The sequence below is a fragment of the Lygodium microphyllum genome, chromosome 5, assembly GCF_053477565.2.
Source record: "Lygodium microphyllum isolate KBCC chromosome 5, Lygodium_microphyllum_v1.1.10, whole genome shotgun sequence".
NCBI classification, from domain to species: Eukaryota; Viridiplantae; Streptophyta; class Polypodiopsida; order Schizaeales; family Lygodiaceae; genus Lygodium; species Lygodium microphyllum.
In genome coordinates, this window is record NC_141139.1 from 150,283,547 (window position 1) to 150,299,353 (window position 15,807).

The 15,807-nt window shown below is 42.1% G+C and overlaps 1 protein-coding gene across 1 annotated transcript; it reads left to right on the forward strand.

Annotated features, from left to right (window-relative positions):
• Window positions 1-228: 228 nt before the first annotated feature.
• Window positions 229-6,884, forward strand: LOC148036531 (beta-glucosidase 4-like). Its single transcript, XM_087678519.1, has 13 exons — window positions 229-904; window positions 1,302-1,368; window positions 1,451-1,509; window positions 1,611-1,686; window positions 1,774-1,848; window positions 1,930-2,017; window positions 2,114-2,363; window positions 2,778-2,893; window positions 3,014-3,231; window positions 5,287-5,318; window positions 5,835-5,937; window positions 6,024-6,132; window positions 6,340-6,884. Exons 1-13 carry the CDS (start codon window positions 764-766, stop codon window positions 6,524-6,526), a joined length of 1,521 nt encoding a protein of 506 aa, XP_087534645.1. The 5' UTR covers window positions 229-763; the 3' UTR covers window positions 6,527-6,884.
• The last annotated feature ends 8,923 nt before the right edge of the window (window positions 6,885-15,807 follow it).

The window sequence follows — 15,807 nt, forward strand, 5'->3', positions numbered from 1 at the left end:
TAACAACGTAGGAAATGGTATTGTTACAAATCCTATAGTTATTCTAATGTTTTGCTTATATGTGATAAACTTTATACGTCCTAGGTTGGGACCTCCTCTTCACATTTATAAACTTTTTTAACTTTTAACCTTAGGGAGCAAAAAAAGACACAGGCAAAGTCGACATGGGTATTGAATGCAAAGAGTACCTACCCCTGTCCACGTATATAAACGCACACGGCCAACCGCGCTACCACTGCTTCCAAACACACCACACATACACACACACACACTCTCTTTCTCTCACCAACTTCCACCACCACCTTTCTTCTTCTTTAACCTTCACCTGTCCCGTCTTCCCGGGGCCGGCATACCCAACCTGTAGACCGTCATCGCCATAGCCTGTTCTCATCTCTCTTTCTTTCTTTTTTTGTTTGATACTGCACTTCTTTCTCCCTTTTGTGATCCCCCCCCCCCTCTCTCTCTTCCCCCCCCCCCCCCCCCTTTGTGCAAATGATTTGTGCTTGAATTTTCTTCTCCCCCGTAACGCTCCTCACCATCAAAGCTGGAAACTGCTTTCCGATCGCTCCTTTTCCCTCTGGTGCCTCCGTTTCGGCAATGCTGCTCCGGAGAGCTACTCTCAAGGAGCCTGCATTTCGAACATTCCTCCTCGTCTGAATCACAGAGACCGTAACATGACCGGCTTTTGAAGAGAGAGAGAGAGAGAGAGAGAGAGAGAGAGAGAGAGAGAGAGAGAGAGAGAAGCCCCGTTGCGACAAGCAAAATGGCGCCCCCCCTTGAAGGCCCTTTTGTCGCAGAGTCTATGCTGTATGCGTTGCAGGAACCATCCATTAAGCAGAAGGAGGTTCGGAAATTCGATTTTCCTGAAGGTTTTCTGTTCGGTACTGCGACAGCTGCTTATCAGGCATTACTATTTGTCCATGTGTACTCAATGGATTTTGATGAACGAACGACGTTCCATCTTGTTATTTTTGTCGCGTAACCATGCCGTTGTGAGATTTCAACTGAGACTAGTTATCAATGCTTCAGAGTAGCTAAGGAAAAGGTGGGGAAACGCTCAGATAGGACTCTAACAAGGAAGTAGATAGTCTTGTGAGCATGACTACCATAGGCCGCTTTGGTCTTTTAGTTATCGAAAGTCGCTCTTAAATGGCAAAATGCCTGCATTTTTACGTTCTAGGTGGTAATGACAAGACCACCCCCAAAAAGGGGGGAAAATGCCATACTTGTAAAATGCAATTCGTGGACAAACGTTTTGCCTTTTAACTAAATCTCCATATCAAAATTTTGTTTCGACGCAGGTCGAAGGAGCCTCCTTTGAAGGAGGCAGGGGTCCAAGCATCTGGGACTCCTTCTCACGTTTACCAGGTTCATAATCCCACCCTTATGCTTCTCTTTAACTGCCTGGATACGCCGAAAGGCAAGGCTAATGCAAAGGCTTCCTGCTCAGGAAAGATTTACGATGGGAGCAATGGAGATGTGGCTTGCGATCAATATCATCTCTACGAAGTTTGTAGTTCCACTCGATGTCGTAGTTGTGCTTCTTCTCTCTTGCTTTCTTTTCAGTGTGTAGCGTGGATTTGTCCCAATCAGCCTGTCTTCCGCTGCAGGAAGATGTGGAATTGCTTGGCAAGATGGGTTTTGATGCCTACAGGTTTTCTATCTCATGGTCTCGCATTTTCCCTGGTAATCCACTACTGTTTCCACCAGAGTTACTTTTTCTTAATGTGAACTAGTTTCGAAAATTCTAATGGAGATATATTCTTAACGCAGATGGATTGGGCCATTCTGTGAATGAGGAAGGCATAGCCTACTACAACGCACTCATCGATTCCCTGCTTAGCAAAGGTGCTGACTTACACGCTGAAATGCTGATCATTTGTTACCTTAAATTTCACAGCTAACATATTTTAGCTATGAGCTTTCTAGGTATCAAGCCGTTTGCCACTCTGTATCACTGGGACCTACCTCAAGGGCTGCATGATGCTTTCGGAGGTTGGCTCAACCGAGAAATAGCGTGGGTCCTGTCAAATTCAGATGATTCTTTCTGATCTGGGACATTCTTTTCTTACATGTCGTAGAAAGCACTCAAACTCAATTGACTTTATTGCAGCAAGTATTTCGCAATCTATGCAGAAGCATGTTTTGCAGCCTTTGGAGACAGAGTTAAGAACTGGATAACCCTCAATGAGCCTTTGAGGTTTGCATTTTTCGGTTATGGCATTGGTATTCATGCCCCAGGCAGAAGCTCAGACAGGAAGCGTTCTCCCTTCGGCGATTCACTAAGGGAGCCTTATATAACCGCACATAATGCTCTTTTGTCTCATGCTGCGGCAGTTGATGTCTACAACCGAAAGTTCAGGGTATACCACTTCACTTTCACCTATTTTTTGTTTTGTAATGTTTTACTAATTCACTGAAACGAAGTTTCCATGGATAGCAGATGCTCCTTTGCATTATTTTTGTTTTAAGTCGCCTAGTACTGCCTTGATAACTAGTATTATAAGGAGACAGTTAAGAAAGGATAGTAATCATAGATACCAGTACTGCCATGTCTATCTGTGCATCTACATATGTGATTTTGCTTATAATTTGTGCTGCATTGAAAATTGTGTGTTCTGTTCTAGTGACTAGTCGTGTCACATGGCTTTGCATGCTGATTCACTTTCACATTGCTCAATTTGTGTGCTTTGATTATCCATATCCAATGTTAGCTATGTTTCTCCACTTCTGTTCATGCTTCCCTCTTGTCAAATTCATGGTGGCATGCGATACAGGCACTGCAAGGTGGAAAAGTTGGCATCGCACTTGATTCTGAATGGGGGGAGCCTTTGACAACTTCATTGGAAGACCAACAAGCAGCTCAGAGACATGTTGAGTTTCAGCTCGGATGGTAGGATACCTGACTTGTGTCTCAATACGTGTCAAACAGGTCACTGTGATCGAACATGCTAATACTTTCTAAATTGTTGCCATTGAGTTGAAGAATGTATTTTCTTTCCCCTTGAATCAGGTTTCTGGATCCTATTTACTTTGGTGATTATCCTACTTCCATGCGAGAAGCTGTTGGTGATCGCCTTCCTGAGTTTTCAAGTGAAGACAAAGATTTGTTACATGGATCATTAGATTTCATAGGGATCAACCATTACACGACCAGATATATTACAGTTCCATCATCTAGGCCTGAAATTTCAACTGGATGGCCGGATGACAGCAACACTATGCGATTATGTGAGTGCTATATAATACACTTGGTTAGAGTAATGCTTTTGGGGCCAGCTAGCTCTCTCTCTCTCTCTGGTGTGCACGCTTGTGCGTGGGTGGTCTCTATAGTACAACAGTGTGTGTTTACTGTTACCAAAAAGGTGTCTGTTTGTGCATGTGTTCGATCTATTCTAACAGTGACATCTCTAAAATCTAGTCCAAGTGTCTTTAAATTTTACCTTTATAGGTGGGTATGACAGCTTGTGAAACTTCTCTTCTGACAAAGGATTTGTGTGTACATGTGCTCTTTACTTAAAAAAAGAGTGCGTGCTGGTGTAATGAAACAACTTTAGACTTGGAAGCAGATGCAGTTAGATACTATAGGATCTCCTGATTGGTGTTTTGGGTGGAGTGTACAGAGAAGTCAGTCTTGTATGAGATGGTTGCCTTTGAGGCAATGGCTATTTTCCTACGTCGTTACCTCAGGTTGACCCAGCACTGTTGCTTTGTACATGGATTTTTGAGAAATGTCTTTGGTTGCCGTTGGCTCTCTCTTCCTTTCTGATGCCTGGTACAGGCAAAAATATGGACTTAGCTTTGGAAAGATTGATGTGAACAATGATGAGATTGGTCAATCTTCTAATAAGAAATCATTAAGATAGTTTCTCAATATATAAAGTCAACAGCTCGAAGCTATCCCACCTTATACGGCCAATTCGGTCCTTGTTTGAAGAGGCATCTGAGATTGTGATGGTAGTGTAGTTGACTTGAGAGGACAAAGATAATCCCATCTTGACTTCGGAGCTGTGGTCCTATGTTATATTTGGCCTATGAAGAATTGCTTCATATTCACAGAAAATTGTGTTCTTCGCAAGCACTTGCATCTGTTTTCCCTATAAAGCTTGTTACCTTACATATGTTTCCGAACATATGTTTCCGACCAATAGTAGAATGTTTCTGTGCGCGTGTTTGTCTCTATGTGTGTGGTCCAACCTCCTTGCAAAGTGTGCATGCTTCTGCAATTTAGTAGTCTGTGTGGTCCAATCGCATGTAGTCAACCAGCCCGTGCCTCTGTTGCTTAGGTTTTTGAAATTGTAGTTGCTAGTCATGAGACCTTGGTGGAAGCACCATGATCTAGCAAAGTAAGACGAGTGCATGTACCTTGTTCCTTTGCTGCACAGATGTTTAAAATTGTAGTTGCCAATCATGAGACCTTGGTGGAAGCACCATGATTTAGCAAAGATACGTGTTACATCCTTGGACGCCTTTGAAGTGCCCCTAAAGCATTCGCACTAAGTCACTTCATAACTATTGTGACCAATGAATGCTACTAGGGCCATCCAGATGTTCAAGTATGTAACGATAAGGGAATCTCTTTGAGCAATGGTTAGAAGTTTCAAAACAGAAATATTTCAAAGACTAACTTATCTAGACCAAGTGGAAGAGATTTTGTGCTGCTACGGTTCCATATTTAGAATAGCTTAGCCTCCCCTAGCTGCAGAAAATGCCAAGTGCACCACTCTGGTTTTGCAAGTGCTAGGGATTCCTTTCTCTCTTTGCCTAAGGAATTGCTTGCCCTCAAACCCTTCTACTTAATTAAGCTCATGTGCGACCTGTAGGCATCACATTTTCAACAAGTGCACCGCTTAATCCATGTTTGTAGCTGAATGATGTGATTGATGGTTTCTAGATTGCCCGAGTAATGCAGCAACCTTATCGATGCGATAGTGATTAGTTGTCAGCTGTGAAGTTCTGGCTTTGATGTGGTAATGACCTCGGTGCAAACCACTAAATTGCAGAAGCATGCACATGTTGCAAGCAGGTTGTACTTTTGCCTGCTACCAAAATCAGTGTGCTCAAGGGCCAAGTGCAACACTCTGGACTTCACCACGGTACAGATGGTCCTGTAGTTTGCACATAAATAATTATAAAAATAGTGCGACAGAGGGAGGGAAAGGTGGGGGGAAGGAGGGGTAGGTGAGAGGAGGGAGGAAGGATATAAGCAGTGGCTACTATACAAAAGAAGCGAAGCAGTCTTTCACTAATGCTTTGTTTTTGACATCCTATTTGTTATGCATGCAGTTGAGGTCGATGGGAAACCCATTGGTGATAAGGTTAGTTTTTAGAAGAGATTCCTATTTCCTCTGGCTTTGATAGTAAAGGAATAATGTACATGCAATCATTTATGTAGAGCAAAAATACTACACACCATGATGGGAGTGCCTTGGTGGAAGTGTTGTGCACATGTTGATTTAACAAACTACCCATTATGCATTGGAATAGGGAAATGATAACTGAATCTAGGTAGTGCACAAATATTGGAGATAACTGAATCTAGGTAGTGCACAAATATTGGAGACCTGTGCATTGCCTTCCAAGTACAGGGTTTGATGGGGAGCTGTCTGTTACATTGGCTTAAGCTTGTGTAAGAAGGTAGAGATCTATATAGCACCTTGCAATATAATAAGTACTTGTATGGTTGTAGATGTTTCAAATGTTTGTAGCATTCTACTTAAAGGAGAGAATATATATAATAATCTGGCTGCTTTAAGGAGGGCCACTGCATGATTACTCTGTATGTTCCACCTTATCAGCTGAGGACTAAAAGTCATTTTTATGTTTATCTACAGGGTGCCTCTTACTGGATGTACATAGTTCCTTGGGGTATTTTGAAGGTGTTGAATTGGATAACCATTAGATACAACAGGCCTGCAATATATGTAACCGAGAATGGTAACATTCCTGTTTCTTGCTTGCCTTGACCACGTGTATTAATGTGGTAACTCTTAGTGCAAAATCTCAACCTCTGGGTTTCGCAGGTATGGATGATGAAGACTGCCCATCAAAGCCACTTGAAGATTTCTTGCATGACTCAAAGAGAGTAAAGTTTTACCAAGAATATCTGAGTTTTGCTGCCCAAGCGATAAGGTAGAATATATCATTGCTCACTCTCCTGTATCAAGATTATCCGAGTTGATCATGCTGAGGCAACAAGGCACAGATCTATCATTTTTCTCAGAAGAGTTAAGAATGTGCCTGAAATAAAACACAGAAAGCTATTTCCTTGACATGAAATCAAGGTTCATTTCTAGCAGGGCATTCAGGATTTGACAAGAAACGTTAATTTTTTTGCAGGGAAGGGGCTGATTTGAGGGGATATTTTGCCTGGTCTCTTATGGATAACTTTGAATGGCAGCTTGGTTACACCAAGCGGTTTGGGCTGATCTATGTAGATTACGCTGACAACAGAAAACGGTATCCCAAAGATTCGGCTCTATGGTTCACCAGGTTTCTCAAAAATGATCTGTCTGTGAACCATTAGTCTCTTCTTACAACAACTTCATCAGAAATTCTCCGTCTTTTGGAGCATTACATGTTCGCTATACAACCCAATGACATCTTGATACATGAGGATAAGCTTCTCATGAATTATCCCCAATACATAGAGGACGGGCTCTCTTCTTTCCTGTTCAGCCCACACTCGTCACTCCAACACCATTTGTAACCATACATAGCATTACACTCGGGGCGTATTTTTTAGTGGCCACTATCCAGAAAATAAGTATTTTCTGAGCAGAGTTCAAAGGGAAAGAGTGTTGAGCTTTGCTTGAGCCAATGTAGACATGGATTGTAAAAGTTGTATTCAACTAATAAATTTATAGGATATGACATTTATTGTAGGAGTTGTGTGCCCTTGGTTGTGACATTTGTGGAGGGGGGAGTGCATCCTTTGCAGTGTGCAAGGTGGGGGAGGTGTGATGCACCAGCACTCATTACTCACTCAGCACGACACATAAATGTAACACGATATGTGAGAGTAAGGTATACTCTTATATTATTCACTCAAAGAAACGCTACAACATAGGCACATCCTAGGACTACATCCTTGTGACGTCGCACATGAGGGTTCACAATTAGGTATAGGGAATCACACGTAGAGTGAAAACCAAGTAGGGCTTAGAATCATTGCTACTTTCTATATAGGTGTTTTTGGTAATAACGCCATGGTATAGCTACAAAGCCCTTACACTCACTCGCGCTTGTTGGATCGCTGTCTTGAGCAATCTAAAGGTTACGTTTATTTTAGCTCATCCAAGGTTTTAACACAAGTTTTTCTAACAAGTTGGTCAGTGTCTGCCAGTCTAGGTTGGTGAGACATTCATGGGATCTTAACACAGCCTATGCTATCAGACTGGTCAGTGTTTACCGCACTAGGACTTGGGGGTCTTAACAAAGCTTTTTTTAGCAAGTTGGTCAGTGTCTGTACATCTAGATTTTGAGGGGCTTGTTGGGTTCAGTGTTGGATTACCATAGGAGTCCATTCTCGACTCAAGTAGATTCGAGGGATGGAGGTGTGAGTGGGTCTATAATGTTGGGACCGTTTGTTTGTGAAGGCTCAAGAGGTATTGGAAGGATTGGTGGAGTTCTCCTTGAGCCAAATGGCGAAGGTGTCTTTGCCACGTTCGCATACTTTCGCTTTCGAAATCCAAGTGGCTTCCTTGAGAGGATGCCCATGTCACTTGGTGAGATACTCAAGGTATCTCTTTTGTTCTCGGCATCAGAGGAATGCTTCTACTTTGAAGGGGTTGTTGGAATGAAGCATTGGTACGTCCCGCCCCCATTGGTTGTTGGAGTAGAACTTGTGCAGAAGACAAGTATGAAAAGCATTATGCACATAGATACTTTTTGGCAGGCTAGAGTCTATAGGTGACTCCATTCAGCACTTGAGTGATGCGATAGGGTCCATAGTAGCGGCGATTGAACTTAGGGCTCATGTTCTTTGGCAGTGACATTCTTAGAGCTCACTAGGACCATGTTGTCTTTAGTGAAAAGGAAGGCTTTTCTTTTTGTTAGCTTGCTCTATCATGGTGATTTTGCTTTATTTGAGGCTCTACTTGGTTGTTGCATTTCGAGCTCTCCATTTTTTCAAAAATTCTTTTGCATCTTGATCTTTAACTTTGGCTACTCCCGATACAAAGGCAAGGGGTGTGACAACTTTTTTTCTTATGGCCAATTCAAAGGGTGTCTAACTCTTGTCGGAGTGGATGGAGTTGTTATAGTGGAATTCAAGCACATTGAGATATAAGGCCCAATCCTTTTGGTCTACTCGAGCATAACTCTTGAGATAATCTTCAATACCTTGATTGACTCTTTCAGTTTGCCCATCTGTCTTAGGTTGGAAGGATGATGAGAATCACAATTGTGTTTCCAGGGTCTTGAAGAGTTTCTTTCACTTGTTACTCATGAATCATCCATCTCTATTTGACACTATGGCTAAGGGTAAGGCATGTAGCTTGAATATATGGGTAAAGAAGAGGTGGGCTACCTCCTTGGCATTTAGTGGTGGTTTGGCAAGGATGAAGTGGGCTTGCTTGGAAAAGTAACCCACCACTACAAAAATGATGGTGTATCCATGGGATCCATGGAGCTTCACAATGAAATCCATGCTAATTACATCCCATGGGCAGTTAAATACTGGCATAGGTTTAAGCAAGCTAGTTGGCTTAGAGCATGGTGTCTTGATGAGTTGGCAAATAGGACATGTCTTTATGTAGTCAATCACTTTTTTCATGTTAGGCGAAAAAAACAGTTTCATAAGGGTTATATCTTTGAGAAAAAAAAAATCTCAACCTACAGTATTCAATTAGATTTTGTTAAAAACAATGCATCTTATTATAAATAAAATTATAGAATTGTGCAATGAATTCTCTATTCAAAGATAAGAAGTTTGACCACTATTTTACCTCTATGTACACTATCAACTCATGTTTCATGGTTTAAAACTCTAATTTCCACAACAAAGAAGCAAATAATATGCCTTTGAAATTGTACACAGAGAGAGAGAGAGAGAGAGAGAGAGAGAGACCATAATTAGCCAAGTTCAACTTTTTAAATAAATAACTAGTTACTTAATCATATCTCATTTTTTATTAAGGATAATGACTTGATTATTAACCATAAGTGAGCTGCTCACACTAGACCATACTTAAGCTCAAGGCCTACTTTATAACTTATGTGAGTTGCTCACTAGAAAAGACTTTCAAATGATCAAATACAAGGTTTAAGCTTTCAATGAATTAAAGTTTCACATTGCACGTCGTTCTTTTTTCCCTATCCCTACATGACAACCACCCTATATACTTATTTGATGCATGCCTTGGTATCAAATCCTTCACTATACCAATGCAATGAACGCCGTGTTGAGAACTAGATATACCAAAATGAGAGTTTATTGTAATTAGATCATTAAGCCAATTTCTCATTTTAGTAACAATATTAGTACTCATTGGTAACGAGAATGTGAGCATTATCAATTAACTAATAACTTTGGCAAAGTGGTGGGTCAATGTAGACATACCCTCTCTAGATCATGGATCTAATATTCATGAGTTACTAATGACACGTGTGTGTACTATTAGACACTACAACTACCATTAGGTGGGTAAAAGCTTCATTAGTATACCTTATTCTTAAGGACCCAAGTAGAGAAGGGAAGTTTATGCAAAGGATCAAGGGGTGAAGTCTTCTACATGAGCTTAAGGTTCCCTACCCTTTGCAAGGAATGGGTCTAAGAAGTGGGTGATGGAGTCAATCAACCAAGGTTGCTAGGTGTCATGGACTTGAATCTTTTTTTTTCCCTTCTCTTTTGTTGAGAAGGAAATGGTGTGAGCAAAGAGATTTAAAGAGAACAACATAGCTAAGTGCAAAACAATTGTAGACCCTTCAAGGTAGTTTCTTAGGAGAAATAGGTGTCTTTTAGGGTTGTAAATTGACTCTCAATGATGTCCAAAAGTAGCTTAAGATGAGTAATAAAAACAAAAGAAAGGCAAAGAGATGAAGTTGTATCATGGTTACCCAATATTGATTCTAAAGAAAGAGAGACCGTAAGTAATCATCTTGCAATGTCAATAAGGACTGGAGGAGAAAAATTTAAAGAGAGTTGTGTTTTAGGATGGAAAAAAACCCTAGTTTTAAAAATGTAATCATGACTAGGTAAGAGAACTAGATATTCCTAATATTGGGGCAAATACAATATCCATCCTACCTTATGTCAAATCTACTAATATGGATAAGGACAATGGGGCAACTTTATTCTAAGGGAAAAAATCATTTACAAATCCAACTTGGTGGAATTTGATAACATAAATTGCCCTCAAACAAAGGCTTCAATTGTGGTGCTCCATGGTTCGAAGATTCCATGTATGACACAATGAGATTCTATGCAGATGAGACCAAACTGTATAATAATGCATAGTTTGACCTTTATGGATTTCCTTAGTCAAAATTTGCATAACAATCAACAACATTGAGAAAGTTCATTACAGATTGAAAGGTTTTCTTGAAGGATTTCTTGATATTCCAGCTTATTGCATGTAGGCTTAAACAACAATTACCTTGACATTCTGCCACAAACCAGTGGACGCAAGTTCTTCAAAAGACAACCACCTATGGCCCTTGCAACATGGGAACAAGGAGCAAGCAGGGCAGTCGCTGCCTGCACTTCCAAACACTTTCCCAGTAGCCAAAGCTACACCTCCTGCAGGGCTCACAACCCAAGCACATACACCTGCAGTAGCTACAATACCAACTGTCCCTCAATTACTGACCCTGATCCAGGCGCTCCTGCCATATCTCCCAAAGCTGTAGATTCCTGCCGCAAAGCTGGAAAATCCCCTCAGAGATGCATATCTAGACATATAGAAAGGTAAACATGACTAGGTCCCAGTCATATTGCCAGCAGGTAGCAAGCATATGCATGCAGCATCCACTGCGTTGTTCTATTTGAATGAACTCAACCCGCTTCAATGCACCAAGAATACCTGAACAATTTATCCAAATACCTGTTTGCAGACTCATATAAATACTGTTTAGGGATATGTTCAGAGAATGTGCCAAGAACATTCGAATGACTTATCAGCATATGTCCCCAAACAAGCAAACACTTGCTGCATCCCTTCCTTAAAACAGTTTGGTGCGTCACTAGATCTGTCTTCTATCGGGATTTGACCTCTTAGCAAACCAATTTCCTGTCTACAGATTCATGGCGGATGCTTTGGGAGAGGTACTTACAGATATTATGGGGCATGGAAACTGAGGCGTGGGTGTTGGAGTGGGAGAGACAGTGCAGAGGCGCCGGGCTTCTCATGCTCTTAGGAAGCAGTAATCGTGCCTGTCATCCCTCCCAATGCATGCTTCGAAGGAGAAGCGTACGCCTTCGAAGCATACACTGGGAGTAACAGAAACAAGTACAGCTGCCAGTAGTTATCGCTTCTGTGAAGCCGATAATGGCGCATGTGTGTGTGATCAGACATCTTTGAGAGTGTCTTGTGTGAGAAGGCGTGCATGTGCATGTGTCTGGGCTGATGACTAACATAACCGGGCCCTTAGAAGTTTGCTTTAGGGTTTAGCACTCAGGGTTTGGAGTGTGGCTGCCATCAAGCATAAGAAGCCAAGTTCAATTCCCAAAATGGACTAGTGGATTTCAAGCTCTACCTATACAAAGCATCGTGAGGGACTAAGGTATTGCATAACCTACTATAAATGGCATCACATTTTTTTTAAAGTACATCTACGTGTAATGGTGTGACCATCAAGTTGTAGGTTGATAGCGAACCGGCAGTAATCCAATGAGAAGACCTAACTATATATAGACATTGAATGTAATCGTGAAGGAGAGAGACAATGCATCTATGTGACTCTCACCCTCTATATCCCATTGAGTTTGACTATGGGTGAGTATAACAATGAAATTGTGACCCTACCTCAATCTAATCCACAACAAAACAACAAAAAACCACGGATCAATACCCTCTTAACCCACTCTATGAGCTAGTGCTCCTACTGAAAATCTCTCTGGTCAAGACAAACCAGATCTACTATTGTTCTTTGTTAGTGTAAAGTTCATCACTATTGTCATGAGAATGAGCTTCATTTCATTTAGTATGAGTTGGTGTTTCTTTTGCTCTGGCTATTGAATAAAGTGCTAGTTTAGTCAGATCTACTAACACCATTATTGTTAGATCCACCAATCTATACAATTAAGCATAGCTCTAGAAGCGAACAATGCTCTACTACATTCACTATGGTTATTGGTGTTAATGCCCACCTAATTTGAAGAACATGTGCCTAAAATCGTGTTGCTTCTATTATCAATGGCTGCTATCATCATAGTTGTCGCCGCTCTCACAAGCAACAGCATCGGGCCTACGGATCGCTTATTGATTCAAGTGTTTCAAGCAATTGAACTATGGCTACCTCTCACATAGCTTATGGGCACTCTCGAATCGAATGTAGTGAGCTTACTGGCCGATCCATCCATTGTAATCTAGCTACATCAATTTGCAAATAGCTTCATGATCCAAGGGATGCACTCAAGCAAGCTCCATCTCCATGCTCCGCCCACTATTCTCATCATGTGAAGAGAGAAGAGAAGAGAACAGAATGAAAGGTGAGAAGGATCGAAGCTTACTTCGAAGAGGTATGGCGGGAGAGCAAGAGCAAGGAAGAAAGAGAGACCAAATGGGAACTCCAACAGTCACAATGTGTGACCGAGCCTTCCTTTATTCAAACTGTCACTAAAAGGATAAAGAATAAAGTCATGGTGGCGAGCGCCTGCCACCACCTGCAGTGTGTAGTGGTGGATACTATCAATGTAGTAATACACGGGTGGCTAGGCAAAGGCGTATTTACCCCCAACAATCTCCCACTTAAAGGCGAATCTACCCCAACGAGGAATGAAAAGAAAAAGAAAAGATAGTACAATGTACACATGGAAAATGGACAACAAGATGAGGAAAAGCGTCATCTCATCCAATGCCCATCAATCTCCTAAGGAAGGCAAAGCACTCAATAGTGAGGCTTTTCGTGAGCAGATTTGCACTATTTTCGTCAGTGGAGATCTTGACAAGGTCAATAGACTTGTCCTCCACAACCCCACGTATGAAGTGATACCTCACCTTAATGTGTTTCTTCTTTGCATAGAAGACCGGATTCTTGGCTAGTTGAATAGCACTCATAGAATCTGAATGCAGCGTAGGTATAGAATCAATCCCAAGGTCATGAACCAAATGGCTCAATCATATGGCCTCCTTGTAAGCCTTAGTGGCTGCAACATACTCGATCTCAATGGTAGAGAGAGCCGTACACTTTTGAACCCTAGACATCCAAGAGGCAGCACCTCCAACATAGGTGAATACATAGCCAGAAGTGGACTTTCTACTATCTACATGTCCTACATAATCGGAGTCTGTGTACCCCACAACTCCTATATCCTGGTTGCCATGGAAAATACACATATCTGCTATGCCTTTCAGGTATCTCATGATACCCTTCACGACATCCCAATGTTTCTTGCCAAGTGTAGCCATATAGCGTGCCACAACATCAACTGCAAATGCAATATCTGGTCAAGTAGGGCTATCATGGCATACATCAAACTGCCCACAACTGATGCATAAGGGATCCTGGCCATCTCGGCCCTCTGCTCATCTGTCTGCGAACAATCGGCTGTGAGACCTTCACATAAGAAGGTAATGGACAATCAATAGGCTTCACGTCCTGCATGCGAAAATGCTCAAGGACTTTACGAATGTACTCCCTCTGTGTGAGAGATAGAGTAGTCCCTTATGTCTGTCGCGCTTAATGCGCATACCAAGAATGTGAGAGGTATGTCCCAAATCCTTCATCTTAAGCTCTTCTTCAACTGAGATTTCAGAGTATCCAGCTCATCATGAGCTTTCCTTGTTATCAGCATATCATCCACATAAAGTACCAAAATAAGCAATGAGCTATCACGGGCTGTCTTAGTATAAAGACATGGATCCATAACGCTCCTGCTATAGCCCTGTGACTGCATAAAGGCATTAAACTTATGATACCACTCCCTAGGTACCTGCTTCAATCCATAAAGACTTTTCTTCAACTTGCACACTAGGTACTCCTTGCCAGGTTCTGCAAAGCTCTTGGGCTGCCCCATGTAAATCCCCATGCAAGAATGCAGTCTTGACATCCATCTGATACATGTCCAAGTCAAGCTACGCGACTAAGGCTAAAACCAAGTGTAGGGTGGTCATCTTGACGACATGAGAAAAGACTTCATCAAAGTCAACTCCATGCTCCTACTTAAAACCCTTAGCAACAAGTCTTGCTTTATAAGCTGGCTTGAGGTGTCCAAGGGTACTTTTCAGCTTGTACACCCATTTGCATGCAAAAGCCTTCTTATCATTAGGCAATACAACCAAATCCCAAGTCATATTCTTATGCAGGGAGTCCATCTCAGACTGCAAAGCTCTCTCCCAGGAGTGACTGTCACCCCTACGCATAGCCTCATCATAGATGAGAGGCTCTCTTACATCTGTAACCAAGACATAATGCATTGAGGGCTCAAATCTATCAGGTGGACGTCTAGCTCTAGTAGACCATCTCACTGCAAGCTCTGTTGCATGTCTAGCATCATGCCCACTAATATCCTAGCCATGTGTACCAACTGCTGCTGCAAGCTGTCCAACTAGCTGTGCAGGAGCACGTGACTCCTCTTGGAATATAACCCTGCATATCTCTACCACCTTCTCAGGCTGCCTATGCATATTGTCTTCATGGAAGACTACATCATGGCTGCGGATGACTTTCCGCGCTTGCAGATCCCAGAGGCGGTAACCCATTTCTCCTGCATCTCCATAGCCAAGGAAAATGCATTTTACACTCTTAGGATCTAGCTTAGTACGGTTGTCTTTGGGCACATGGCAAAATACCTCACATCCAAAGACACGGAGATGTGCACAATACGGAGGTTTCCCAATCCATACTTCTTTTGCAACCTGGAAATCCAAACCACTGGAAGGTGATCTATTTATGACATGCACAGTTGTACCGATTGCCTTAGCCCAAAAGCTCTGTGTGGTAGGTCTGCATGGCTAAGCATACTGCACACACGCTCCTGGATAGTTCTATTCATTCACTCAGCCAAACCATTCTGGGGTGGAGCATAGGGGGCGGTCAATTGACGCTAAATACCCCTCTCGTCACATAGCTACTCAAAGGCACGTGACACATATTCTCCCTCATTGTCAGTCTAAAGCATTTCAGCCTATGCCCAGTCTGGTTCTCAACTAATGCAAGCTATCTCTGAAACACATCCAAGACATCTGACTTAATCTTAATGGGGTAACCCTAGACTTTATGCAAAAAATCGTCAATGAACGTCACAAAATACTTTGCACCACCCATAGAATAGGGCATGGGCCCACAGACATCCGAATGTACCAATGCTAGGGGCTCACTCATGCGTATCATGCGTATTTCTAGTCTATTTGCCATAAAGACAATGCTCACATGAATCAAAACATGCATAGTCAAGGGGCGGCAAGTATTGCAAAAACCAGAAACCATTTTCATTCCCTTCAAGGACATATGGCCCAAACAGGCATGCCAAAGAGATACATGTGGGATGGAACTCACTGACAAAACATGGTCAACAAAGGACCCATCAACTACAAGAGCATAGAGGCTGCCAGCCTTGGCACCTCTAGCAAGCACAAGTCTGCCACAAGTGATCTTCCAGGCAGAATTTTCAAATGAAACATGAAATCTAGCATCATCAAGCTG

Coding starts and splice junctions, on each gene's coding strand:
- LOC148036531 (XM_087678519.1), top strand. CDS start 764: ATGGCGCCCCCCCTTGAAGGCCCTTTTGTCGCAGAGTCTATGCTGTAT. Junction 905..1,301: donor CTGCGACAGCTGCTTATCAG/GCATTACTATTT, acceptor GTTTCGACGCAG/GTCGAAGGAGCCTCCTTTGA. Junction 2,364..2,777: donor TCTACAACCGAAAGTTCAGG/GTATACCACTTC, acceptor CATGCGATACAG/GCACTGCAAGGTGGAAAAGT.